This window comes from Anas platyrhynchos, chromosome 5 (assembly GCF_047663525.1).
Source record: "Anas platyrhynchos isolate ZD024472 breed Pekin duck chromosome 5, IASCAAS_PekinDuck_T2T, whole genome shotgun sequence".
Lineage (NCBI taxonomy): Eukaryota > Metazoa > Chordata > Aves > Anseriformes > Anatidae > Anas > Anas platyrhynchos.
Window position 1 is genome coordinate 30,513,261 of NC_092591.1, and position 26,439 is coordinate 30,539,699.

Here is a 26,439-nt window from a genome sequence, read left to right on the forward strand (position 1 = left end):
GCCACGCCCATTCATCACCAAGCCACGCCCATTCATCACCAGGCCACGCCCACTAGGGCTCTAAGCCACGCCCACTCCGCATCTAAACCATTCGCATTCACCCTCAAGCCACGCCCATTTTGTCGTAAACCACGCCCGTTTCTCATCAAGCCACGCCCACTCTGCCTCGAAGCCACGCCCACTTCCCGAAGCCACGCCCACCCCGCTCTCTGCCTCGCTCCGCTTAGCCACGCCCCCTCCCTTTAGGCCACGCCCCCTCCCCCCTCGTCCTCCATTTCCCGTGGTGCCCCGCGCGGCTCGGGCGGGAAGGCGGCCGACAAGATGGCGGCGGGGCTGGCGGAGCGCAGCTGCCTGGAGCTGGGCCCCGCGGCCCGGGCCCCGCCGAGGCGGTGGCGGGAGGTGGCCTTCAGCCCCCCCGGCACCTCGCCGCTTCCCCTGGGGCGTTACGGGGACAGCGCCGGAGGGTTCTGCTACCGGGAGTGCGCGCAGCTGGGGGCCGCCACCAGGAACCGCTTCGTCAGGTGGTGAGTGAGGGGAAGGGGGGGGGGCTGAGGGGATGAGGGGGGGGTTGGGGAAGGTAGGGGCGGGTTTTGGGGCAGGGAGCAGCTGGGGGGATGTGGAGGGGGCTTTGGGATGTGTAGGGATGGAGGGGAGGATGGGGGGGCTTTGGGGTAGGAGGGGTTGGGATTTGGGGTAGGTATGGTCAGAGGGGGGTATGAGGGAGCTTTGGGGCTGATAGCATCTAGGGGGGGCTTTGGGGCAAGAAGGGGTCGGCTTTGGGGCAGGTAGGGTTGGAGGGGGGCATGAGGGGGCTTTGGAGCAGGTGGGGTTGGATGGGGGTGTGAGGGGGCTTTGGGGCTGATAGTATCTGGGGGGGTGCTTTGGGGCAAGAAGGGTTGGGCTTTGGGGCAGGTAGGGTCAGAGTGGGGTATGTGGGGGTCTTTGGGGCAGGTAGGCTTGGGGGGGGTTGAGGGGATGAGGGGGGCTTTGGGGCAGTTAAGGTCAGAGGGGGGGGTATGTAGGGGGCTTTGGGGCAGGTAGAGTTGAGCTTTGGGGTGATTAGGGTCAGAGGGGGGCATGTGAGGGCCCCTGGCTCCCCTCCCTGTCCCTACCTGCCCTCATCTCGGTCCTCCCCTCACCCCAAACCTCTTTCCCCTCAGGATGACATCAGGGGACACGCTGGAGCTGGTGGAGGAGTCCCTGGACAACGAGCTGCTGAACAACGCCGTGCGGCTGCGCATCCAGGGCTGCCCGCTGCTGCCGGGCGGCGTGCACATCTGCGAGGTGCAGAGCCACCTGGTCGTGCTGCTGGTCACCGTGCAGAGCGTGCACCGCGTGGTGTTGCCCCATCCGGCCTGCTCCTATCGCAGCGTGAGTACTTGGAGACTGTCCCACACCTGAACACGGCTCAGAGAGCTCGGCACGTTGCTTAAACACGGTGAAGGAATAGAAGCTGCCTTCCCTGCAGCTCATCCAGTGCTGCATTTCGGATATCAACACACCACAGCAGTGTTGGTAGCACGCTGATGTTCTGGTTTTCATTGAAAAGCGTTTGCACAGCACCGAGGCTGCCCCTTGTGCTCACCCCATCCCTGGAGTGGGCTGGGGGTGGGCAGAGCCAGGCTGTCCTGGGCTTTCCTCGACAATTAAAACAGAGGAGGGGGCTTGGGGAAGTCACGGCGTTGCTCGAAAACTGGCTGGGCATCTGTCTGCTTGTAGGAGGTGCCGAATGGCTGCCTTTGCAGCACTTTTATTGATTTCTTTCTGAGTGGGGTTTGTACCCTGGGCTGGAACCACTGCGTGTGCCTAGAGGTGGGGAGCTGGAGCCTGTCAAAATCTTCTGACTTCACGGGGGAGAAACTCTGTGGCTTAGTTTTTTACTCAAACAATATCCAAGGTGGTATTTTTCAGTTAAATTGATTGACAATCATCAGGAATGACCAAAGTGCTCTAATTCCTGGCCAGGTAGACCTGTGCGTTGATCAGCGCATGGCAGCTCTGTACACAGAAATGAGAGCTATTGGAAAACCAGCCCGATACAGGACAAGCCAGCTGTTGGCCTCCTGCTTTGCTCAGAACCGAACTTGCCCAAGCTGCGGGCAAGGCAGCAGCCGTGGGAATCGCTGGAAATGAGGCTCTGAGGGTGGGAGCAGCTCTGCTGGTGGTGCTTGGGCCTGGCGTGGTGGTGCTGGGGACAAAACCCTGCTGGAGGAGGGAGCGAGTGACCGCTCTGCTGGGAAACCATGTGTTATAAGACCCCAGCTGCTCCCCGAGAGCAGCTGTCCTGGCTTAAAAGTAAGGAAGACAAGTGGCAGGGTGCGAAAAATCCTTTCCGTCGTGTAGCAGTGCTGCAGTTTTGGTTCTGCCAGTGCCGGTTTGTTTCCTCTGTGACTTCTGTTTGCCTTCAAGGCTTACTCTGTTTTCTGTTTCCCTCCTCCAGGAGCTGCTAATGGAGAGCCAGATTCAGTCCGTGTTTACAGATATCGGCAAAATCAACTTCAGAGACCCTGCCAATTACTACCTGATCCCCAACGTGCCGGGCCTGGCCTCCAACTCAGTGGCCTCGGCAGCCTGGCTGAGCAGCGAGGGGGAGGCTCTGTTCGCGCTGCCCTCTGCAACGGGGGGCATCTTTGTCATCAAGCTGCCCCCTCACGATGTGCCAGGTAAGGATGTGGATAAGGAAGTGGCCTTTCCTTTTCCAGCTCCTCTGGTTTGATTTTTGTCACGTGTGTCTTCTCTGCAAATATTTTGTCGGCCAGCCCCCGGCGCGTTTGTTTCTCAGTCTTGCTTTTATTTTTGCAAGGAACGGTTTCGGTGGTGGAACTGAAGCAGAGCTCGGTGGTGCAGCGCTTCCTTACCGGGTGGATGCCGACTGCCATCAGGTTGGTGTTTGGGGACAAACGGGTGGAGTTAGCTCTTTTAATTTTCTCACGTAGGGGTAGGTATTGGTTCTGGCTGAAGTCAAAGGCAGGTAAGTCAGCATCTGTGAACGCTGTCAGAAAAGTTAACTGGGTCACAGGCCCTGTCGCGGTGCCGAAGCTGGGAATTGAAGGCTGGATTAGCCCATCTTAATGGGGGGCTGCGGATTCGTTGCGTCTGCGAGCGTGTTATAGCGAGTAATTGGCCTCTGAGGAGGGATTTGCCCAGGACGTGGCTCGCAGCCAGCGCAGATTAAGGATTACAGCAGTTGGAGGTTCTCGTCCTTGCTCCGAAATGTCAGGCCCGTTGCTGTTGGCGCAGACTGGGCTCCTTCTGGGGTTGCACAACCACACTTGGGGGCCCCGTTAGTGGGAGGTGATGCGGCGACCATCGGGGCGCGTTGCTTGGGGCTGGCCGTGCCCCTGCTTCCAGCTGGGTCCCTCACCTGCCTTCTGCTGGCATGGGCTGGGGGTGATGTGGCAGCTCTGCTGAAGAAGTGGGCGTTAGCAGCATCGGGGCCCCTCTGTGCTGGCCCACGTGGTCCTAAAACACTCCTTGCTTACGGTCCCAGACAGCTGGCTTTTGGTTTTCTTAACCCTGGGGTTTCCATCACAGTGTTTAACCCATGTCCTGGAGCTGTGCCCTGGTTTCCTTTTAACCTGCTGCGATAACACCTGTGCTTTCAGGGGTGACTGTGGCCCCTCAGACCTGCCCGTCAGCCTCTCCGTGCACTGCCTGGATCACGATGCCTTTGTTTTTGCTCTCTGCCAGGACCACAAGCTCAGGATGTGGTCCTACAAGGTGAGTGAGGCCTGGGCTCAGGGAGCAGCGCCTTCCTTCAGTGCTTGGGTGATGTTTTGAGGCTGGAGAAGCAAAGACTGAGTCCTTGGCACTTACCTCCTGTTAAACTGCTTGGGTGAACTTCTGCAGAGTTTGTCCAATCTGTCACTGGGTGTTTGTAGTCACACCCTGGAAGCGGGTGGGTTTTCTCTACGTAGTGTATCGGGTAGCATGGGGTTATTTCCAAACTTAGGGGAGTGTCCAGGCAGGTGGGAGCTCCCCAAGGTAAGAGGCAGCGCACCAAATGTGCTTTCTGCTGCTGTGGTAACAAGAGTGTCTTCATAACGCGGCTCCTTTTCACCAAAAGTTAATAAAAGCCTCTGCTGGCTGCGTGCAGCTCACTCCAAAAGTTGGTGCCAGAGCTAATGGAGCAGCACAACTGCTTTCACGGCCCATCTGCACTGGAATGTGTGTGTGGCGAGGGAGGGGAGGAGGCTGCGTGGTATTCAGGCTGGGTGGGAGAGCGCAGGCGAGGTGGGGAGAGCGGCTCCAGCACACGTGCAGGTGCTTTACACACACCCTTTGGGGGCGGATCTGTGCAGGGTCTGGCCACGCTGCTCCTGGAGGGGCGCAGTGGGGTTACGTGGCGCTGTCTCCTGTGTTTCCTGCAGGATCAGATGTGCCTGATGGTTGCGGATCTGCTGGAGTTCGTGCCCGTCAGCAGGGACCTGCGGCTCGCGGCCGGCACCGGGCACCGCCTGCGGCTGGCCTTCTCCCAGTCCCTGGGGCTTTACCTCGGCGTGTACATGCACGCGCCCAAGCGAGGGCAGGTATGGAGCAACGGGGGTTCCTCCCTGCGAGTGCTGGAAGTGCAGCAGTCCTCTTCGGAGGCTGTGCACAAGGCAAAAAAGACAGAAAGGTTTCCTGGCTGCCTCGATGGGGTGGTGGTGGCACTTGGAGGAGACTTTTTTGTCCTCCAAGTACTGCAAGGCACGTGCGCCCTCGCCCTGGGGGTGGAGTTCCCTGTGGGATTAAGCTCATGCACCTCGTGTGTTTTGGGGATGCTACCAGAAGAGATGTGCCGTGGGAAAGGTCTGAAAGGAGCTAAAAGCATGGAAACGCTGAGAGCATGTGTGTGTCAGGCTCCTGGGAGTGCACAAACGCATCTCTGCGTGCTGCCAAACGTCGCTTTCTGTGCAGCTCCCACTTTGTGCAGTCAATAATAAATTTAGCAGGACAGGAATGACAGCGCTCATCTGTGGGACAGCTTGCCCTTTTGTTTCTCCGGGGGATTCGAGTGCAGAGTTGTACTCTGTGCATTGTGACTTGCGCTGTCCCCCCAGCGCTCTGCCTGCTCCTGTAGGAATGTGCAGAGCTCGGTTTGCAGCAGCTGCCCTGCGGATCCGGGGCTTTTTCCATCTCCTTTCTTGCCCGCGTCGTGTTGTCACAAGCAGGAACCAGCAGCATTACAGTTTTTTTAGTCCAGTCTTTCAAAATACAACTAAAAATCCTTCAAGTCGGGGCAGATCAGGCCGTCCTTGCTAACAAGTCTGAAGTCGGGGACGTCAGCACGCGGCGCAGAGCATGGGCTCGGCCCGGCCAGCGCCTGGCGTGCTCTGCTTGGCCCTCGGCCAGGCAGCTGCGGCACCAGGGCCCTGGGGATGGTGGCATCAGGCAGGGAGCAGGACAGGAGAGGAGCTCTTTTTTTCCCTGCTGCATGCTGGCTGTTGGTGTAGCTGCTCTCGAGCAAAATGGCTTACGAGGCGTGTTTGTAGTTCTGTGTCTTCCAGCTGGTGAGCACCGAGAGCAACCGCTACAGCCTTGACCACATATCCTCGCTGTTCTCCTCCCAGGTGAGCGCTGGGGCTGGGCTTTCCCCTGAAGTACCAAGATAAGGGGGAGGGTTCCTCACCGAAAAGCAAGAGGCCTGGATTTCACTGCGAATAAAGAATTCTCTCCAAAGCATGGCTAACTGATAGGAGGGAATGTTTTGCTATTTTTAACTACACGCGTCCCTGCCGTACTCGTGTGTGTGATAAGAAAGTAAATCTGCTCTCTCTCGTAGGAGACCCTGGTCGACTTTGCCTTAACCTCGGCGGAGATCTGGGCCCTGTGGCACAACGAGGAGAACCAGACCGTGGTGAAATACATCAACTTTGAGCAGTGAGTTTCTGGAGCAGCCCCAGACGCTGCTGGTTAAAAGCCCCCAGCTAGCACCTTGACTCTTCTCTTACCTGTCTCTGCTGACTGGAGGGTGAGGAGTTCTTCCCAGTTCTTCCCATCACAGCATGTCACATGCACAGCTGTGTCTTCCTGCAGTGCAGATTACAGGATTTTTTCTGTCCTGCTTTATCATAAAGCTACAGCTCAGCTGCAGGAATGTGAAAAATGCAGAAAGCTGGGCAGTAGGCTTGCTGTGAGCGTCTGAGGGAGGGCTGCGCTCTACCAACAGCTCCTTCCAGCAGAACTGGCTGCTCTCTTTCAAGAAATACTGTGTTTTGAGAAGATCAGCGATGTGAAAACATTGGCCTTATTTTTACAGAGCTGGGAGGGTTGGTTTGGTGTGTATCCACGCCAGGGAGTTCCATCCTGGGTAAAAAGTGCTGAGAGTTCAGGTTTGGGCAGAAGAACCTACCGGTCAGTCTGGGAGTCATGTAGGGAGCAGGTGTGAAGGAGAGAACATCAATGGACACCAAGGAGCCCAGCCTGTGCTGTTAGCTCAGGGCTGGGGATGCCACCGTGGAGCTCTGCTGGTGAAATTTGAGTCAGAGCTCCTCTCTTACCAAACCGGAGGTTACCGCAGAGTCTGTGGAAGAGACAGGTTGGGTTTGGGTGACTGCTCCCGGAGGCGCTCCGCTGGAGCGTTGCAATGTGAAGCTGATCCTGTTCTTGTAATTCCCAGAAATGTCGCGGGCCAGTGGAACCAGGTCTTCGTGCAGCCTCTGCCTGAGGAGGAGGTGACGGTTCGGCATGATCAGGACCCCAGGGTGAGCTGGATATAAAAGCAACGAGAACTAATGAGGCTTCTCTGCCCAGAAGGAGAGCATTAAGGCAGCTCAAGTGTACAATTTGTATTGTAACACTTACAAAATGACTCCAAGGCAAAGAGGACGAGCTTGAGGCTCTCATCACAGCATTAAGGCACTAAGCCTGGCTATGAAGCTAGGAGGTGAGAGAAGGGAAATATTTCAAGTCAGGCAGGAGGGAGCCTTGAGACGCGATGTGTGAATAAACAAGGTCTGGAGCACGTGGGGAGCCGTGTGCAGCCACAGGAACTGCAAATGGGGTGGAAGGGGAGAGGTTGGAGCAGGGTGTCAGGGTGAAACGAAGCTAGAAAAATACAGATCCAGGGGATGAGCTTGTGAATGAGAGGAAGGAGCAGAAGCAGTATCTTAAATGCTCTCCTCTCGACACACAGTTCAGTAAATCTGTCTTGTTTTCTTGACAGGAAACCTACCTAGAGTATCTCTTCATGCCTGGCCGTTTCACAAACGCAGCTATCCAGAAGGCTTTACAGGTGAGTGAGGGAGCGTTTATGCGCTGCTCTCTCTGTTCAGCTTCTCGTTACTCACAGTTCCTTTGAACTTGGCACTCCTGGCTGCCACCAATTTGCGTGTGGCAGTTTGTGGACCTGTCAGGAGTCACTGAGGCAAGTCGGCGGCTGTTGTGCCGTACTTCAGCCAGCGTGTGCTGGCGGCGGGAGGCAGAACCTGGTGCCCAGCAGCTGTTCTCCTTGGAGAGCTCAGCAGGTTGCAGAGCTTGCTGCCTGCTGCTTGAGCCAGGTGAATGGAGGTGCTCGTCCTCTGTAGCACTGTTCCTCAGGATATACCTGCTCAGCTCTGGGACTGAAGGGCAGGGCAAGGCGACACAGTGGTGCCTTTTCAGGAAAAGCAGAAAAGCCAAACTTTTGCTACTCTTTTAGTTTCTCTGTGCTGTGACTTTGAGGCCCATGGCAAGGCATAAGAGCTGGTGTGATGGTGTGCAGCGCTCCCCTTCGTCCCAGTGCTCTGCCTGCCAGGAGGACGGGCTCTTCCTCTGGTTCCACACACAGAGTGGAGCTGGCTGTACCTCCACATGCCCTGCATTTAGCAGCCAGCCGTGCTTTTTCATACTTTGATCCTGCAAATCGCTGGATGGTGCTGGCGCAATTGTTCTATGTTGCTGTATGCTGCCTGAACCTTGGCGAGGCAGCTTTCTTGACTTAAAGTAAAAGTTTATTGTGTTGCTTTTCAGATCTTTTCTCAAGGAACTGAGAGACACATGGACCTGACGTGGGACGAGTTAAAAAAAGAGGTTACCTTAGCTGTGGAAAACGAGGTGAGTTTTTTTTCCCCCGTAACATTTTGTCATCCCCTTTATGTAGTATTGTGATGGTGCAGTGGAGTTAGGTTAGGTGCAGTGTGACCCCAGGCTGTGTTTTGTTCTTTGTCTCTCAAAAGAAGCTATGTGAGGTGTTTTTGTTTTTTTTTAAAGGAAATAAAATCCTCTTTTCCTGCCTGTCTCTTTCATTCACTGTTCTTTTTTGGAATCCTTTGTGGAAAAAAAATAACAAATATTTTCCTCTGTAAGGAGGTGGGGAACAGAACTGCAATAAATCTTTGCAGATCCTTAACAGTGCAGTTGTGTGACACTAGTCACAGGGGACAAAACAGTGGTCCAAGCAGTTCAGTTTTTTTCTCTCGTGCGCTGCCTGTTTTCATCTGAATTCCTCTTTTGGTCCCGCTAGTTCCAGGGCAGCGTGACAGAATACGAGTGCTCCCCGGAGGAGTTCTGGCAGCTGCAGGTGGAGTTCTGGTCCAAGTTCTATGCCTGCTGCCTTCAGTACCAGGAAGCTCTCTCGCGGCCCCTGGCCCTGCACTTGAACCCCTACACCAGCATGGTGTGCCTGCTGAAGAAGGTGAGGCCGGGCAGCAGCGGCTCTGGGCTCCTTGTCCCATTGGCCTGCAGATCTCTGGGGACTTCTGTCCGAGGGGTGGATTTGGGGAGCTCAAAGAAGGGCTTTCTCCTTTCTAGGGGTCCCTGTCTTTCTTTGTGCCCTGCTCCTTGGTGGACCACCTCTATCTCCTCTCTAACGAGCACCTGCTGATGGAGGACGATGCTGCCATCCTTGATGGTAAGTGAGGAGACAGCTCTTGAGCTGGGGGAGGCTGCAACGCTGTATTTCAGGGAAACCTGGGGCAGAGGGACGTGGGAGTTCAAGTAGTGCCCTGCTGAAGATGCTCCTCACTCCTTGATTATCTATATTTGGATAGTTTTCTAATTTCGGCATCTGTAGGGAGCCGTATTTTGTGAAACCTGCTGTGGAGCCCAGAGCAGGAACTAAAAAAAATCACATTGAGGCTGTGAATCTGCCATGAGTCACTTCAGGTGACTTACTGAGAAAGAATCCTAGATTTCAGGCCACATGTCACTCGGTGACAGTGACGTGATCCTTTGCCCTTGGGCTATTCCAAACTGCCTGGGTAGGCTCTGGCTACCGGTGCCTTTTTTGTGCCCCCTGTCTGTGGGACAGACCTGGCAGGTCCTTTTAGCCCTTCTGGGGAGCCTGGCATTCAGAAGCACACGTTTGTCCTCTGCATTGTTGCATCAGTCTAAAAGCTGCCAGGTGAATTCAGGCCCATGCCAGGAGGGCAGTTCCATCAAAAATCCTTCATATTTTTATATCACGTTAGCTGGTGACCCCCCGATATGAAGCTTTAGCTCTTCTAAATCAGATGCTTCCTCAGCTCTGCCGCCCCCACCAGATTATTCTGATGGGTGCGAGCCCTTCTGTTTGGTACAATTCCCCAGTCTCTGTGCCTTGCTGGTGGAACAAACTCCTTGAAAAGATTACAGATAGGGTGTCCTGGGCTCAACTGTCCAATTCTGCAAACTAAGTTTTTATTGAAATGTTTTCAGGTGAGCCGTGGTTGGGGACTGGGCAGTTTCTGGTCTTCTGGAAGTAAATTCCAGGGAGAGCAAAATTTGGCATCAGTGTTGCCACCACAGTGCCCTCTGTGCTTTGCTGCCTGTGGAATGACGTTTCACAAGAAAAAAGGCAGTGGAAAATGTTACTTAAGTTCCATTTTCATGCTTGAGTGCCTTTTTTGTAATTATTTTTATAAGAATCATCATCATCCACTTGGTCGAGCTATTTCTGGCTCTAATGGAAGGAAAGCTGGAGGCCTGGGCTGGTTCTGGGAGGCCAGCAGCGCCTGCCCTGTCTGTTTCAAACTTCTCAAAAAAAGTTACTTGATCTTTTAAAAACACATACACAAAGCATTGCGTGGCAAAGCAGGGATTTTTTTTTTCTGTAAACCCCTGGCCATGAGTTTTCAGAACACTTCTGAGAATGTGAAAATCCTCTCTCAGCTGCGAAAGGGTAATTGCTGCAGCAGGAGTGGCTCCTGCTTGGCACGTACACCAGGGCTGAGCGATTCGAGCCCTCTGCTTTGTGCACTGCAAGAGCAGAGAAACGCTAATTTGTTTCCTTTCAACCTGTAGCTGGAGAAAAATCTTCAGGAATGTGATGGCTTAATTGCTGCATCAATATTTTTTCTATTTCCCGAATAGTAAAGCCCAAATATTTCCCTTGCCGACTGCCAAGTTTTTAGGGGGGTCAGGGTCAGTTTGACACGTGGGACTGAGACCGCTCTGCTGCTGGTGGCTTGCCAATGATGGTCTGAACTAAGTGGCTTTGAATGGTCCTCCCATCTTTGCTTCGAAATCTCTTGTAAATATACAGTTAGATTCTTTCATTGCAGATTTGGAGATGTCTCGTGATGTTGTCTGTCTTGTCCAGTGCCTTCGACTGATCGGAGAATCAATTTCCATGGAAATGGCATTCATAATGGAAATGGCTTGCTCCCGCCTCCAGCCTCCAGAAAAGGCTGCAGAGCAGATCCTGGAGGACTTGATAGCTAATGACACGTAAGGAGACGTTTCTGCAGAAGCTCCCCTGCAGGCAGGCAGGGACAGCTGAGCAGGGATTGCCTGGAGATGTCCTCCATTGGCGTCAAAGCACATTCAGAACATGCAGGCTCTCCCAGTGCTGCGGGAGACTTTTCCACCCCACCTCAGAGGTGGGGAGCATGAGTATATCCTGTTAGCAGGGATTTCCACCTTGCTCTCTCCCCCTTTTTCCCCCGCTGTTGCCTGGGGCCCTCCTGAGCAGAAATTTTGGCAGCTCTGAGGTGAGGCAGGGCAGAAGAGGAACAAGTTCTCGTTAGGTGATTGTTGCGGTGTGGAAAGCAAGAGCCTGCAGACAGCAGGTAAAGGTCAGAGCTGTGGTCAAGCCATGTGGTTACTGCGCTATCCTCCTGAAATCATTCCCCGTGGAATGCCAGCTATCTGGCTGCTATTTCCTGGTGCCCGGGGGAGTGGAATAAATAGACCGGTCCCTGCAGGCACAGTCATAAAGCTGAGCCAGAAGGATTCCCTTCAGGAATGTCCAAGCCGATCAGATACACTCCCTTGCAGAGAGGATTGGTAAGGGTGGAAAGGGAGCCCTCTTGAGTTTAATCCTCATCTTGTCAATTTTTTTCTTTTTCAGGGACAATGTGATGGAGGAAATCCACAGCAAACTGCAGGAGATCAGGAACCCGATCCATGCCATCGGGGTGCTCATCCGAGAAATGGACTACGAGACAGACGCTGACATGGAAAGAGGTGAAAGCAGTGTGCTTGGGCTGGGAGAGCAGCCGCTCAGCGAGTCTTCCTGTCGGTCGAGTTCCTCCCCTTATCGCGGTGACTTTACCTTTCAGCTCATCCCCTAAATATGCGCCTGAACCTCACCCAGCTGTACGGCAGCGGCACGGCTGTCAGCGTGGTTTGCTGGGGGGTATGTAAGATTGCCACGATCCGTTTCCTGATCTGTCGGGACCTGTTGATCCTCCAACAGCTGTTGCTGCGGCTTGGAGATCCTGTGAGTACAGCCCTCCAAGCTACTGAGGACGCTCTTTGAACTCTGGGTCTGGGTTCTGCTGGTGCCAGACTGTGAGCTTTTCCCACAAAGCCCTGGTGGCTGTTTGAACTAGCCCGGGGCGTGGGCAAGCCCTGTTCTCTCCTGCAGTCTCTCCTGTCATCCTAAGCAAAGCAGCGGTGCGCTGCTCACACCCAACCTCCCGGTTTCCATGCTTGAGCCTCCAGGAAGCAGGAAGCAAATCTCTCTGAGGGAGGAGGGCAGCGTTTCCAGCCTCCCATCTGAAACGGGGCTGCCTGAGCACATACAGCTCCCATCTAGTCCCCGTCCCTCCCACACCACTGCGCGCCCGGCACACACAGCTGACAATTGCAGCCTTGTTCTCCGGGGGTGCAGCGCGCGGCTCCGTTGCCTCGCAGCAGCAGCGGTTACCCAGAGGCCGTGGCTTTGCCTTCTGTATGAGGCTGCTCCAGCCAGTGCCAGCAGCTGCCACGATGGCAGCTGTGTTTGTGGGGCAGAGCGCTCTGGGGCGATTCCGCGGCTGTGCGGCCCCACAAGCCATGGTGCTGATGGTTTGAGGGGAGCTGGTCCCCAGGAAAGCGCAGGGGTGTTTAAAGCAGCATAATTTGCTCGGAGGTACTACTGCAGTAGTTTCCTCGGTGAAAACAAATCCCCTTCTTCCTGGGTAAGGTTGCCCTGGTGGCATTTAAAGCACATTGCAAGGTGCCCTTCTGGAGCCAGGCTCTGGCGGGCCGTAAGGCACGTGACTGCTGCTTGCTTGATGCAGGAGCTGCTGCCTTGCCACCTTGGCGCACTTGTGTCCTTCACAAGCGTGGGTTCCTTTTTCTCCCATGTCATCCAACCACACTGCTCTCAGCTGAGGTGTAAAAAGGGATGCAGTCCCTGCACATCACTGCAGCAAAGCTGTGACTTCACTCTGACTCACTGCAGCAGTGCCAAGCACCTTGCTGCTGCTCTCCCTGCTATCAGCAGCTGCTGCCAGATGAGGGAAACGATTGCTCTGTTTGCACAGAGCTCTGCCTGCCCAACTTTCCCCTGGCACCTGGGCCAACAAAACATTTACTTGACCCCTTGTGTGTGCCAGCCCCTGTGCTTTGCTTGCAGGTGGTTTTAGGAGGGGGACAGCTGTTCCAGTCGCAGCAGGACCTGCTGCACCGCACCTCCCCTCTGCTGCTGTCGTACTACCTGATCAGGTGGGCCAGCCAGTGCCTGGCGTCGGACGTCCCTGTTGACACACTGTGAGTCCCTACCTTGCCCTTTCTGACTTTGCAGCTTGCTGCAAAAGCCGCCTGAAATGCCCTTCCCAGGACAAGGCGGTGGTGGTTGCTGTGGGAATATTGCTCTCGGAGTCAGCTTGTGCTAGGGCTTTTTTTTTTTTTTTTCCTGTTTGGAGCTGACTCTTCGCCTTGTGCTAATTCTGCCGTCTGAGGTCTCGCTGTTCTGCACGCTGTTGCCTTTTTCAGCAGTAGGAGTGATTCGAGTTGAACAATGAGTACAATTAAAGCAAGAGGCGTTTTGTTGTCTCTGCACTGATGGCTTTTTCTTCTCTAGGGAATCTAATCTGCAGCATCTCTCTGTGCTGGAGTTAGCAGACACCACTGCTCTAACAACCCATAAACTAGGTAAGATGCCCACAGTTTGCCAGCTCTTGGGTTCTGTTATTTATACTACTTAAGCTCCCTCTCTGTCACCCAAGGGAAATGGCTAATGCAGCGAGCTAATGGATTGTGTGTTTGAACAACCCCAGCTCCTGTGGAGCTATTTGTCTTGCTGTCCACTAACAACCAGAAAGTGTCTTGCAACGTTGGAGTGAGTGTAGTGGGTCACACGAGGTCTGTCCTGCTTGCTAGCATTTAACGAGTAGGAGCAGCAGCTTAGGGAAGGGAGAGAGTGTAAAATGCATCCCCCAACAGGCCTGGGCTTCCAGTAGTTTGCAGTTCAGAGGGTTCAGATGTGAGTGTTGCTCATGGCCACTAGCTCGAGTGGGAAACTGCAGCTGATAATTTGTTCACGTTGTAAAAGTCTTGCTGCAAACCACCAAAATGTTACACTTCCAGCTACCGGTTTGCGGGAGTGGGAGGGGGCTGGAAATCCTACTGGGGGAGAATATAAAGGAACTTAATTAAGGGATACGTACCTTGAAATAGTTACAGAGAGTGGAGATGAGCAGGGCAGGGAGGAGGAGAAAGCACAGGTAAGAGCCTGCTGTAGCTAATTTGTGTGGCACTTCAAGCCTGAGACCTGTCAGGGAGCTGAAAAAGTAAGTGGGAAGCTCCGTGGCGGAGCTTGCTGCCAGGCCTGGGGGAATCTGTGCTCTGTCTTCGGAGTCTGAACTCTCTGTGAGTGTCCTGGTTCAGGAGGCAGTTGCCTTGACGTAAATGTCAGTGCATGAAAGCAAAACTGAAAACATCCTTTGTGTGTGCCAGTGTCGTGGGTTATTTCTTGGCCCATTCATGAGGAAAGTCCTGTTTGGCCACTGTGCTGCAGGAAAAATATGTGAAACGTGGGGAAGATAGAAAGGAGGTGGCAGCTTGGGAAGAGGCGTTGAAAACAGTTAGCTAATGAGAGATTGCACTGCTTAGAGGACTGGAATGAGGAGGGAGGCATTTGAAGAGAGCCAGATAGCAAAATCAGCACTCCCTCAGCCCTGCCCTGCAAAACATTCGCTCGTGTTAGAGAGCCGCAGATGGATTGCGAATAGAACAACTGGAGAGAGAGAGAGCGCTGCTCCTTTTCATGTTATAATTGAGCTGTGGTTAATAAACACTGCAGTATGTGGCTCTTTGATCTCCTGCTGCTCCCTCTGACTTAACCAGACGTCAGGAGAAATCCAAAACCAACACATTTGGGTGCTGAACATGCTTACTGTTTTGCTCTGGCTCAATCTGCGATGAGCCCAGCGTGGCAGCTTGGTGCAGGAAGCCTGGGGCCTCTGCTGCGGGCCCCGTTCTCCTGTGCTTCTGAACTTGTGTTTTAGTGTCCAGCCCTCAGACAATCGTGGAGCTCTTCTTTCGGGAAGTGGCCAGAAAGCACATCGTATCTCGACTCTTCCTGCAACCCAACGCCTCGCTGGCTGAAACAAGCTTGAACTGGCCCCATCTCATCACGGCGATAGTGGCCGACTTTCTGCCGCTCCTGTATCCTTGGCCCTGAACCCACCGCGAGGTGCGTGCTCTCGCTGGGCTGCAACCCAGTGCTCGGGGGCTGTGCGCTGCCCAGCTTCTTCTTCCCAAAGTTTCCCACACCCAAATTTCGAAGGCAGGTCTCCGGAACAAGTGACCGTTGTTAGTGTTAACGGGATTTGTGGGTGTTACAAGATTTCACTGAATCCATCCCGTTGAGGTGCACAACAAAGGATTTGAGTTTTTGACTTTAAGCCCTTGAGCTCTGGAAAGTTGACTTGGCAAGGTGCGGTGCTGGGAGATCTGGAGGGGTAACACGATTTGGGCAGTTGTGGATTAGATGTACTAATGGCTTTGTTCTAATATGGATAAATCTTATTACAGAATAATGACTCGTAGAGAGAGCAACTTAATCTTCTCTCCTTCCTCCCCACAAACTGAACGAGAGCATGTGCAGGGTTTCAGACCAGCGCTCTGAGCTCTCCGAAACAGCTTGCCCTATGTTCCTTAACCTCGGCTCAGATGGCCCAGCAATCCTGGCTTCCTGTTCCCGGAGTGCCTGATGGGGAGCTGTCAGTACACCCAGCTGCAGGTGAGTGACTTGTGCTGCCTCTCTGTCCATGCTTCCACAGCAAAGAAATGCCAAGAAATACCAAGAAATGCCAAGCACCCTGCTTTGTGCTGCCCAGACAGGAGGAGCTGGCCAGGCAAGTGCCCAAGAGTCAGCAAGAGCCTGAAAAGAACAGCTCTTGCTTGGCTGCTTCCCTTCCACGCAGAGGTTCTTGCGTCGGCTGCAGCTTCTGAGTCTTGCCTGCCAGCAGTCCCTTCGGGAGAGCTATTTGCATGTCTCCACTTGGACCCTGGCATGGCTCTCCTCCTCGGCAGACTCAGCGGGGTGCAGCGTTCCAGCAGGGTTGCAAAACCAGTGCTGCTTCTGCCTTCAGGAGCTGAAAGAGGAAGAGCAGGAGAGAGTGCAATGGTCTCTTTCCACATGTTTTTTTTCTTCAGTAGCAGGTCTGTGCTTTGGCCAATGCAGTATGATTTCTGGGCGCAGCTGCCTTACCCCCCTGTTTAGGAAGCTCCCCAAAGCAGCCCCTGTCCAGCTGCTGGATTTTGTTCTGCTTTCCCATGGCTGCTGCCATCTGAGCTCACACACACACTGACGTTTCCCATGACTCTGATCCCATGACTCCTCTTTGGAGGTGCAGGGCTGGAAGTTTGCCCTGCAAATGAAGTGGGCTGCAAGGAATAATTCTTCTGGGCAGTTGGCAGATCTGCATCTAACACTGTGTCAGCCTGGTGAATGGTAAGGTAGCAGATAACTTCCATCTTCCTTGTGCATCCATCCTGTTTCTTTTAGTGGCCACCTCAACCCCTGCAAAGGGCTTCTTGTGAAATATTTCATACCTGGAAAACGCAGCAGAGTTTGTCTTGGATTTATTTAAGATGCCTCATGCGTTTCCTCTGGATTTGCTTGAAAACAAGTGAAAGACTCAAGCTCTCAGGATCACTGTGCCCCCTTTTTGGGGGGGACTGCAGCCTCCCAGGGCTTGTCTGACAGCAGGATGCTGCGGTGCGGGCAGGTCGCATCCTCATGGAGCTTATTTGACTCCCGCGGCGAACCTGTAACCTAATAGCTCATTAGCTGCTGATAATCCCTCTACTGCGGCACCGTGGCAAACACGTTGCCTCCAGGACAGGGGGATGCAGAAGGCTGGCTGCAACCTAGCAGCAGAAATACAGCTTCAGGAGGCCTCATCTGTTTCTTAAATACCCTCACTAGTAAAATATGGTGTAGATAACATCCGTCCCTCACTAGCCTTGCTCTGTGTCCTGGTAGCAGTGCCTAGCGAGCTGTTTTGTTGTTTTTTTTCAGGTGTCTTCACAGACTGCTGTATTTCAGGGTTTATTTCTGAATAGAAATCACGATGTTAGGGAATGGAAGGGACCTTGAAAGATCATCAAGTCCAATCCCCTGAGCAGTTCCCTGTTTTCCTGGAACTGAGAACGTCTCTTCCTGTGCTCTCCAGGGGCTTGGTAGCTGCAGCTGCTCGTGCTCTACTTCTGAACTGCGTGATTTCTTGGCTGCAGCGCCACGTGACACGCTTCATTCCCCTACTGACGACAGTCCTCAAGGCATTCAGGGCTAGGCAGGGTGCTATTAATGAGATGTTTTTTCCTATGTTTAGCAGAACTTTTATTCTCGCAGTCCCTTACACCTGGGGGCTGAGCCGCTTTCTTTTGTGTTCTCGCTGCTGAGAAGAATGTCAAATCCGCAGAGCTTCTGAGCCAGGAAATGCCGGGATGGTTCAGGCAGCATCGCTCTGCCTCCTGGCATATGTGCTCTCGTGGCGTGAGCACGCTTTGAATTTCCTTCCATTGCTTTCTCCTCGCTTGCATCCCGCCTCGAGGAGAGATGAGAGGCTTGTCTCCGCAGGAGCGGGCTCTTCCTCCTCCCCGCTGCCTTCTGTTACGCTTACTGATCCCAGTCGGTCACGTAAACGTGGATTAAGTGCGTTGACCTCAGCGAGCTAACACCAGCTTTGCCCGCGAGTGCGCACGCGGTGACCCAAATAGAGGTGACTGCAGGAAGCACCCTGCGAGTAACAGGCGCACGCAGAGAAGGGCTAGGGACCAAAACGCTGCCCTGGGACCAGGGCCAAACCCATCCTTGGTGCTTATTGTGTAGAACAAGCTGTCAAGCGAGTCCGGGGTGGGATTTATCTCTTGTAGCTGGCTAATCTGAGCAGGGAATCCGGGCTCGGAGGATGTGTTGCCACGTGGCTTTCTGCAGACCTGAGCCTGGAGTAGGCCAGTATCTGCTGGTGGCAGTGTGTGCAAACGCTGGGGTGGGACAGCAAAACCTGGCCTCTGCTGCCCGGCCCTCGTTCCACGTCCCTCCTGCTGCGTCCCAGAGCCTGTGGGCCTGGCACACCTGAGCGTGTGGAACAAACACAGCTCTCCCAGGCATGAAGGATGCTGGCTCCTGAGTCTTTATCACATCTCCTAGCCCCTTTGTGATAGGTGACGAGGTTTGGCAGCCTTTATTTTATCCTAACAAAGCAGGCACAGGGCCAGGGCGAGTTGTATCGCCCTGTTGTATCAGCCAGCGTCTGTGGTGTGTTTTTTTTGTGGTTTGTCCTCGCTGCCATCAGCACTCCAACCAGCTTGTGGCCTGTGGTCTCCCTCAGCTTCTCTCCCTCTCCTGCCCTGCTCCACAAGCACCGTTCTTCTCCCACCTGCTCTGCTGGTTCTCCTGGTGCCTTCACGCACGTGTGTGCTCCCCTTCACGCTCTGTGCGCACCCAGGTGGTGACTGAAGCTCCTCTTCCTCCTTCCCTGCAGGAGTACATCCGCCTGCTGCAGCCGTGGTGCCACGTGAACATGGGCTCCTGCTGCTTCATGATGGGCAGGTGCTACCTCGTCATGGGCGAGGGCCACAAGGTGAGGCACTTGTCTCCTGCAAGCACTGGGGGTATGGGACCTCCTCATTTGATGGGGGCAGGAAATATCAGTCTCTTGCTCTGCCTCTTTTGGGCAAACAGCAGGACTGGAGGGGAGCAGTGCGATCGGCTCTTGGGGTGGCTCTTGTGGGCTGGTGCTGGAACGGGCAGCGCCGTCTCTCTGGTACGGCAGGCTGGGCCAGTCCCCCAAGAGGCATGCACGAGCTGCTTTCTGGTGTGCTTCCAGGCCCTGGACTGCTTCTGCCAAGCTGCCTCAGAGGTGGGAAGAGAAGAGTTCTTGGACAGGCTGATCCAACCTGAGGAGGGCGAGATGGTCTCCACGCCGCGCCTGCAGTACTACAACAAGGTACAGCTGAGCCCATCTGGCGTGTGTGTTGAGCACCGAGTCATTCCACACCAGCACTGCTTGCAGAGGGGCTTCCTGCTCAGCTTTTGGGAAAGGGACTTCGGACTCAGAAAACATGGTCTTTTTTGGGGAAAAATGTCAATGCAGCCCATTTAGCTCCTTTGGGGGGTGACGATGAGGTGACTACAACACAAAAGCTAGGTGCTTTCCACCTATTAATTTCCTAGCAGCAGAGGACTCTGAGATCCAGCTGCTGGAAGCAGAAGCCAGACGTGTCCAGGCTAGATGTGAGATGCTGCTCAAGGGAAGGTTATTAAGCTTTGAGACGAGTTAAAATTAACGTCTTTAATTTGAGATAGGATCTTTCTTCTCACGTAATGCTGTAGTTTGGGCAGGCTGCAAGCTTGGACCTAGACTCCTCCTAAGGGATTCTCTGACTTGAAAGCTCAGAAAGCCCAAGAGTTGTCCAGTGACCTTGGAGAGGGAACTTCTGCCTCGTAAGCTGTGTGCATACTTGGGGACAGAACTGTTTACTTTTCTGTCACAGGGGTTTACTGTAACCACAGGGGTTTGTGTTTCAGGAAAGTCACGCTCCAGCAGAGGTGAATCCTCCAGAAAGGCCACGGCCTGGACCTGTTGTGCTGGGTTGGTTCAGACCTCTGCAGTTTACCAAAATGTTTTGGTTTTTGGTCTAACCACTTAGAAATATTGGCAAAAATCGCTTGGCTGTTTTTATGGCTAGTGGGGCAGGAGTAGTTCTTAAAACCTCCCCAAACTGACCCTTGTGGTAGGACCGCAGCCCACGTAGAGCTTTGTTGTCCCCAGGTTCTGCGCTTGCTGGACATGGTTGGCCTGCCAGAGCTGGTCATCCAGCTGGCCTCCCTGGCTATCATGGAGTCGGCAGATGACTGGAGAAGCCAGGTATGGGTTAAGATGTTTCTTCAGAGAGCTTACACGGGAATTTCTTCTTGACTTTATAACTTGAAACGTGCTCTGTGGTGTTTTCAGGCTACCTTGAGGACTTGCATCTTCAAACACCACTTGGATTTAGGACACAACAGTGAAGCATATGTAGCCTTAACGCAGAACCCAGATCCAAGCAGGTGGGTGACAGTTTTGTGCCTTTATGCTCACTCATCTTGGAAGTCCATGTAGGTGCCTGCCTCTTTCAATTTTTCTGTTAAACCAAAAGGAAGATGACACTTCAGGGTAGTGCACGACCTCTGCATTAAGATGTTCTGCTTTAGCTTATGTAAAGGTGTGTTTAAAAAGGCACGCTTTGTTTTTCTAAGAACGGTTATTATCGGCAGGATTTTAGAAGTGGAAACCGAAAGGAAAACTCTTCCCTTGATCCAGGGAATAAACAAACAAAAAAAAATGGGCTAAAGGGTTGCATGCAGCACTATATTTTGAACAGCTTTAGGAGTCCGATCAATTCCTTTTAATAAAGGGAAGATTTGAGATTTAATTTTGGCTTGTACCTACTGGGTAGAGGAAGCTTCAGAGCGGCAGAGAAGAGTGTGATGAGCAGGAATGGCTGGAAGCTGGAGTAACGGACATTCAGGGAAGAAGTAGGGATGAGCTCTGGTGTAGAGGCAGGAGAAAACATTACCAAATAGAGCTGAGGCAGGGAGACTGCCCTCCTGAGCTGCCCAGGCAGAAGGGGGGCTGTCTCTGCTGTCCAGGATCTTTGTTACCAACACAGGGAAAGCCTGAAGGGACCTCTTTATTCTAAGCCTGCAAAACCCCCGGTGCTCATCACAAAGCAGTGTATTCATGGCGTAAAACCTGCACCCTGGAGGTGGGTTTGCTCATGTCCCTCTTTGCTCCGCTCTTCCAGAAGGGTTGTGTTTGTTCTCTCCGCAGGCAGCTGGACTGTCTGCGCCAGCTAGTGGTGGTTCTCTGTGAGCGCTCCCAGCTGCAGGACCTGGTGGAGTTCCCCTATGTGAACCTCCATAACGAGGTAATTAATTAGCCCGCGCTGGGAGGAGGGGGCCGTGGCTCTTCCGAAGAGGGATTTTGAGCTTCTCTGTGTCGCAGGTCGTGGGGATCATCGAGTCCCACGCTCGAGCAGTGGACCTGATGACCCACAATTACTATGAGCTGCTCTACGCTTTCCACATCTACCGCCACAACTACCGCAAGGGTAAGGCTCAGGGTGGCTCGGGATGCTCCTCGCCCTGCCCGTGGGACCAGCAGGGAAGGGCGGCGGAGCCGATTGCTCCCCTTTTGTCTCCGCAGCTGGAACGGTGATGTTTGAGTACGGCATGCGCCTGGGCCGGGAGGTGCGGACGCTGAGGGGGCTCCAGAAGCAGGGGAACTGTTTCCTCGCTGCCATTAACTGCTTACGGTTGATCCGCCCAGAGTACGCCTGGATAGTGCAGCCAGCTTCAGGAGCTGTGGTAGGAAATGCTGGGCTTGCTACCAAACTTCTGAGCTCTTGGCTGCAGGGAGGTTTAGAGCTGTACCTCCGGGAAGGTGCTTCCAAAATCCTTTCCAATGCAACGAGCAGAGGTGTTTGGTCTTCTCCCACCTTGTTGGTGCCATCACCCTCGTGTCACTGCCCCTTTTTGGAGCCAGGGCAACTTGGGGGAGGGAGGTGGCACACACAGGAAACTGCTGCTGGATTGCTCAGTGTCAGACTTGCAAGGTGTGGTTTAACCCAGCTGGCAGCTCAGCACCACACAGCCGTTCGCTCACCCTCCCCCCCTCCCTCTGGGATGGGGGAGAGAAATGAGAAAGTGAAGCCTGTGAGCTGAGATAAAGACAGTTTATTAAGACAGGAAAATAACAATAATAATAATAATGATAATAGTACTACTAATAATAATGTGTACAAAACAAGTGATGCACCTTGCAATTGCTCACCACCCGCTGACCGATGCCCAGCCTAACCCCTAATCCGAAGCATTGCACCCTACCAGCTCCTCGGAGGAAAATTAACTGTCCTAACTGAAACCAGGACACAAGGCCGTGCTTTCACGTGTCCCACACCACTCCTAATGTGGAGAGAGAGGGGCATGAGGGGAATTCAGTTCTATGAGAAACTTGCCTGTAAAAGGTGCAAGAAGTATTTCTACACCCCTGCAAGTTCCACAAAAATGAAGATAATGCTTTTTGTTGAGGACAAATCAGACCTTGGTGAATCCAATCCAGTCAAAACGAGAATTACTGAAGCAGGCTTTGTGTTTCAAATCTGATCGTGGAGAGGTGACCACAGCCTGATTGTCTAACACTGTGCTGTGTTCCTGATAGCCAGAGATAAACAAAGGTAACCTGAACTGCCCAGCAGTTGCACGGCTTTTCTGATTCAAATCAAAGCTTGAAAGGAGAGCTGAGGGCTGGAGTGTGTCAGGTGCTTAGTCCTTTAGAAACCAACTGGCCATCAGCCCTCTTTCTGCTTTTTCCTGCAAGTATGAGCGTCCTGGAGCATCCCCGAAGAGAAGCCACGATGGGGAGTACACGGCTGTTCCCAGTAAGTGCCTAGTGCTGGTGTTGCCCTGTATCTTGTGGTCCTGCACCTTTTTCCCCTTGCTTTGGAGCTCTGCTGCTCCCCTGCGAGCTGAAAGGAGACTCGTGGCAGCTCATCTCTGGCAGATTAATAATTTGGGGGGTTGTGAGCAAGTTAACTTGTCAGTGCTGCTGCCTCACAGTTAGAGTGCTGCTATGCAGTGGCTCTTCCCCATGGAATTTGTGCCTCCTTTTCTGTGGTTTGATATATGGGCAGTGAGAATAACTTCTAATTAAAAAAGAACAAACAAACAACACCTTTGTGAGGCAATTAGTTGTTCCCTAAAACTCTTGTTTGTGTTTCTGGAAGCCCTGCTGGTGCAGCTCCTATCTGCTGGCAAGGCCTCTGCCCTGCATGGTCAGGTTGGGCTCCTGACCCTCATCAGCATTACTCTAGAATAGTTTAAGGTCAGGTATTTTTAAAAATAGTTTTCTTTCTGAATGAGCTCCTTTGTAGCACATGCTGGGCAGGCAGAGCAGCAGCTGTTCCCACACACAAGGTGAGTTGGGAAGCTGTCTCTGTGACAGGAGTGGGAGGTCTGTGACAAGAGGTGCACCCTTTGAGGCAGCGAGGAAGGGCAGCAAAACCTGATCCCTCCTTTGGTGCTTCCCGTGCTATGGCTCCTCTGAGGACGGCAGAGAGGTGGAAATGGTTCTGCACCTTGCCAAAGGAGCTTTTTTTTTTGTTGTTGCTGTTAATGCTGAGGGCCCTTCATGTCCATCTGTTGCAGCAACGCGCCAAATCGAGATCCTGGAGCTAGAGGATTTGGAAAAGGAGTGCGTGCTGGCCCGGATCCGGCTGACTCTGGTGCAGCATGACCTGTCGACAGCCGCTGTGGCAGGTAAGAGGGATGCAGAGCAGCCACCTCGCTCTCCCCCGAGGTGTTAGAGTACTGTCATAGCTTGGGCGAGGAAGGAGCAATGAGTTCTGACCCCGAGACAAAACCAGGAGCTGACAGGTTCTGTGCGGTTTGTCTCCAGGTGTGAACCACCACATGCAGCTTACCAAAGGTTTTGTCTTTCGAGGAGCAGAAACCTGCAAGTCTGCTGCTTCCCACCCTGACCCTTTAAGTATATCCTGCTCCTCTTTAGTACAAACTATGGAACACATGCACAGTTTTCCCATGTAAATATCATCAGGAGACTTAATTCCCAGTAAGGGAGTGTGAGAGGACCGAGAAGCTGGTTTGGGGACAAACTGCTCAGGGGGGGCAGCCGAGCATCGCAGGTTCATCTCGCCTTTTGCCACTGCTCCTTCTGCTGGTGCTGGCAGAGCTGAGCTGGTGCCTTGTTTGCTGGGACACAGCTCTGCTGTGACAGGGCTGTCCCCTCCCTGCTTGTCCCAACAGTGCCAGCATTTGACTGCGGGCTCTGTGTTGCTGCTTGTGTCCCTCTCCAGCTGATGCAGAAACGGGTCACTGCGCTCTAACAGGGAGCGTTGCTGCCTTGAGTGGCTCCCCAGGGATGGCTCCTGAGGCTGAAAAAGCCTCAGGCCCTGCGATGAGAGTTGCTGCTGCAGTGTTTTTCACCTGGTTGTGCTTTCCCACAGGCAGCTCCACTCCTGAGGAAATGGTTGCTCTCCTGGTCCGGGCCGGCCTCTTTGACACCGCCATCACCCTGTGCCAAACGTTCAAGCTGCCGCTGACGCCCGTCTTTGAGGGGCTCACTTTCAAGTACGTAGCAGGGTTCTGCAGCTTGTGGGGGGCGAGGCGAGGCCCCGTGCTGTGTTTGTGGGGTGCACCTCGCTGCTGCCCCAACCTGTCTGCTCCTTGTGGCTGCTAAAGCTACACAGCAGCTGCTGTTGTAGCAGTTTTGGGGTAGATCTCCTCTTCACGTGTGAAAAGGAGAAGTAAGGAGCCCCCTGAGCAGTACTGGTGAGATTTCTCCTCTCTGAGGAGAGGGCTGACAGTCACAGGTGATCCCACCCAGGCCCAGCCAGCAGCTGGAGACCCTTCTGGTGAGCTGGCTCCTGCTGATGCTCAGTGAGCTGCGTGCAGATTTGTTCAAGCTGTGTTGAGCAGCTTTAAAACAGCGGTGGGCAGAGCACGGGCTCTTCTCTGTGGTCTCTGTGCTAGCTGCTTGTTCTCCTGCTTGTCCCCAGCCTCAGGATTCCTCTCTGCTGCTGTTCCACGCTCACAGAAGTTGCGTTGTGCCTGCCGAGCTCCTGGGGAGCTGGATGCACAGAGAGCTTTCCTTACCCAAGCTCAGGCCCGAGAGCTTGCTAGCATCACTTATTAATTCCTCCTGGGCATTTAGAGCAGCTCAGGAACCACTCAAGCAGCCGTCTTTCCCTGCCAAGCCTGTTAATTTGTAGCTGTTGCTTTGGAATGGGCCTCAGAGGGGCAGCATCGATACCGGCAGCTGTGGCAAGGCCGAGCAATGGGGCTGAAGGCAGCCCTGTCTGCACTGCTCTGTGTCTTCCAGGTGCATCAAGCTGCAGCTGGAAGGGGAGGCAGCACAGGCAGAGGCTTGGGACTGGCTAGCAGCAAACCAGCTCTCTGCGCTGGTCACCACCAAAGAGTCCAGGTAAGCCCGTGTCCCTGGTGGAGGGGAGCAGAGCCGCTCTCTGAGCAGAGGCAAAGTCTTGCAGGAGCCCTGAGGGTCAGCAGCTCATAAATCCCTGTCTGGTGGCTGCCTTAAAGCAGACCCAAGGGACCGGGGTGGCCAAAAAGCCATGCAGCACAACCTGCTTTGCTGGGACACGAACCCAGGCAGCAGGACGGGTCCCCTGGGGCACGCCGCGGCACTGCAGGCAGTCGCAGCTGCTGGCAGGGCTGCTGAGGGGAAATATTGCCTTGCAGCGCCACGGATGAAGCCTGGCGGCTGCTGTCATCCTATTTGGAGCGTTACCCATCGCAGAACAGCCTGTACCATCGCTGCGTCATCAACAAGCTCCTGGCACACGGGATCCCTCTGCCCAACTGGCTCATTAACAGCTACAAGGTGAGAACAGGGCGAGCGTCACCACCTGGCATGGCTTGCGTGGTGGCTTGGGCCAAAAAAGCGCCCAGGCAGGCACCTCCTGAAGGAGAGGCAAGCTTCAGGAACGCTCCTCCCGTGCTTTGTGCCTGCTCCTGAGGCTTGGATCGGGTTCCTTGGCCCTGGGGTGGCTGTGCCCAAAGCAGCCGGGCTGACCCCGGCTCTTTTTGCTTGCAGAAAGTGGATGCGGCCGAGCTGCTGCGCCTCTACCTCAACTACGACCTGCTGGAGGAGGCTGCGGATTTGGTGCTGGAGTACGTGGATGCTGTGCTGGGCAAGGGGCACCAGTACTTTGGGATTGAGGTGAGCAGCCTGGGGTGGGCTGGACTGTGGCCCAGGGGCTCCTCTTTGCCATGGGCACGAGGCACAAGGGTTCCTCTCCCCTCCAGCACCCGCTGTCGGCCACGGCCCCCATGGTGTGGCTGCCCTACACCGCCATCGACCAGCTGCTCCAGGCCCTGCAGGAGAGCACCACCAACCACTACAACGTCATGGTAGGTGGGGGAGGATGAGGGGGAGGCTCCCCACGGGGCCGCCCCGCTGCCTCCTCTCCTCTTCCTTCTCTGACCGCACCCTGCCCCTCTCCCAGCTCTACCAGAAGCTGCATGAGAAGCTGGAGGACTACCACCAGAAGGTCAGCCTGGCCTCCCGGGACCGCCTGTACCGGCACAACTAGCAGCAGGGACCAGCTCCCTGCCCTGGAACAGCTCCTGCTCGAGGTGATGGGGCTGTATGAGCTCATGGAAGCCCCACCCTGCACTCGCTCAGCCAGCGGTGCTATTTTTACTTGTTTGTTTGTTTGTTTTTTCCATGAGGGTCCAGTTCAAGGCAGTGCAGTGTTACGTTTCTGTCCCTGCACCCAGCCTGTGCTACTGCCCTCACCAGTCTTTTTTTACGGAGCCCCTCAGCCCCCCGGGGCAGTTCCCCTCTCGCCATATATGTACAATGTGGAAGGCCTCGGCCTTTCTTTTATTTATTGTTGTCATTTTGGAAGAACTTTAATAAAAGCGAAGCGTTGTTTTAAGGCCTGTGTGGGGATGGGTGCTTCCAGGGCTGCCTCCTCCAGCCCAGCTGTGATCAGAGGATGTGGGGCTGTGGGACAGCTCTAGGGGGCTGCTATGGGGCCAGGCAGGCGCAGCACTGCTCTGCTGTAGGGCAGGACGGAGCTACAGGCCTGCAGGGCAGGATCGAGCACCACTGCCCTATAACATGAGCCTGGCATCACTGAGTTACAGCCCCATGGGTTGAGGGGCATGGCAGCACCCTGTACTACTGCACACCCTACAGGCCAGGGCACCATCAACCTCACTGCAAGGCAGCTGTGGGGGTAGCACTATAGGGCAGAACAGTTACAGCTCTAAGGGCATGTGTGGGGGTATAATGGGGCTTACAGCCATGT

At 54.2% G+C, this 26,439-nt stretch overlaps 1 protein-coding gene across 2 annotated transcripts; it reads left to right on the forward strand.

The window, feature by feature from the left end:
- Positions 1 to 267: 267 nt before the first annotated feature.
- NUP160 (nucleoporin 160) lies at positions 268 to 26,064 on the forward strand. Of its 2 annotated transcripts, none has more exons than XM_027458975.3 (35): positions 268 to 524; positions 1,161 to 1,371; positions 2,441 to 2,663; positions 2,804 to 2,882; positions 3,606 to 3,720; positions 4,371 to 4,529; positions 5,475 to 5,552; positions 5,765 to 5,862; positions 6,602 to 6,686; positions 7,148 to 7,216; positions 7,933 to 8,016; positions 8,426 to 8,596; positions 8,713 to 8,812; positions 10,428 to 10,608; positions 11,231 to 11,346; positions 11,442 to 11,602; positions 12,725 to 12,858; positions 13,172 to 13,242; positions 14,598 to 14,757; positions 15,265 to 15,334; positions 18,087 to 18,185; positions 18,432 to 18,551; positions 19,377 to 19,472; positions 19,560 to 19,654; positions 20,418 to 20,514; positions 20,592 to 20,697; positions 20,793 to 20,953; positions 21,966 to 22,026; positions 22,793 to 22,903; positions 23,611 to 23,734; positions 24,486 to 24,587; positions 24,863 to 25,004; positions 25,218 to 25,343; positions 25,430 to 25,534; positions 25,630 to 26,064. In XM_027458975.3, exons 1-35 carry the CDS (start codon positions 322 to 324, stop codon positions 25,714 to 25,716), a joined length of 4,200 nt encoding a protein of 1,399 aa, XP_027314776.1. In that variant the 5' UTR covers positions 268 to 321; the 3' UTR covers positions 25,717 to 26,064. The 2 variants fall into 2 exon arrangements, with proteins under 2 accessions (XP_027314776.1, XP_027314777.1); XM_027458976.3 differs by having other exon boundaries at positions 269 to 524; positions 10,443 to 10,608.
- Positions 26,065 to 26,439: the final 375 nt, after the last annotated feature.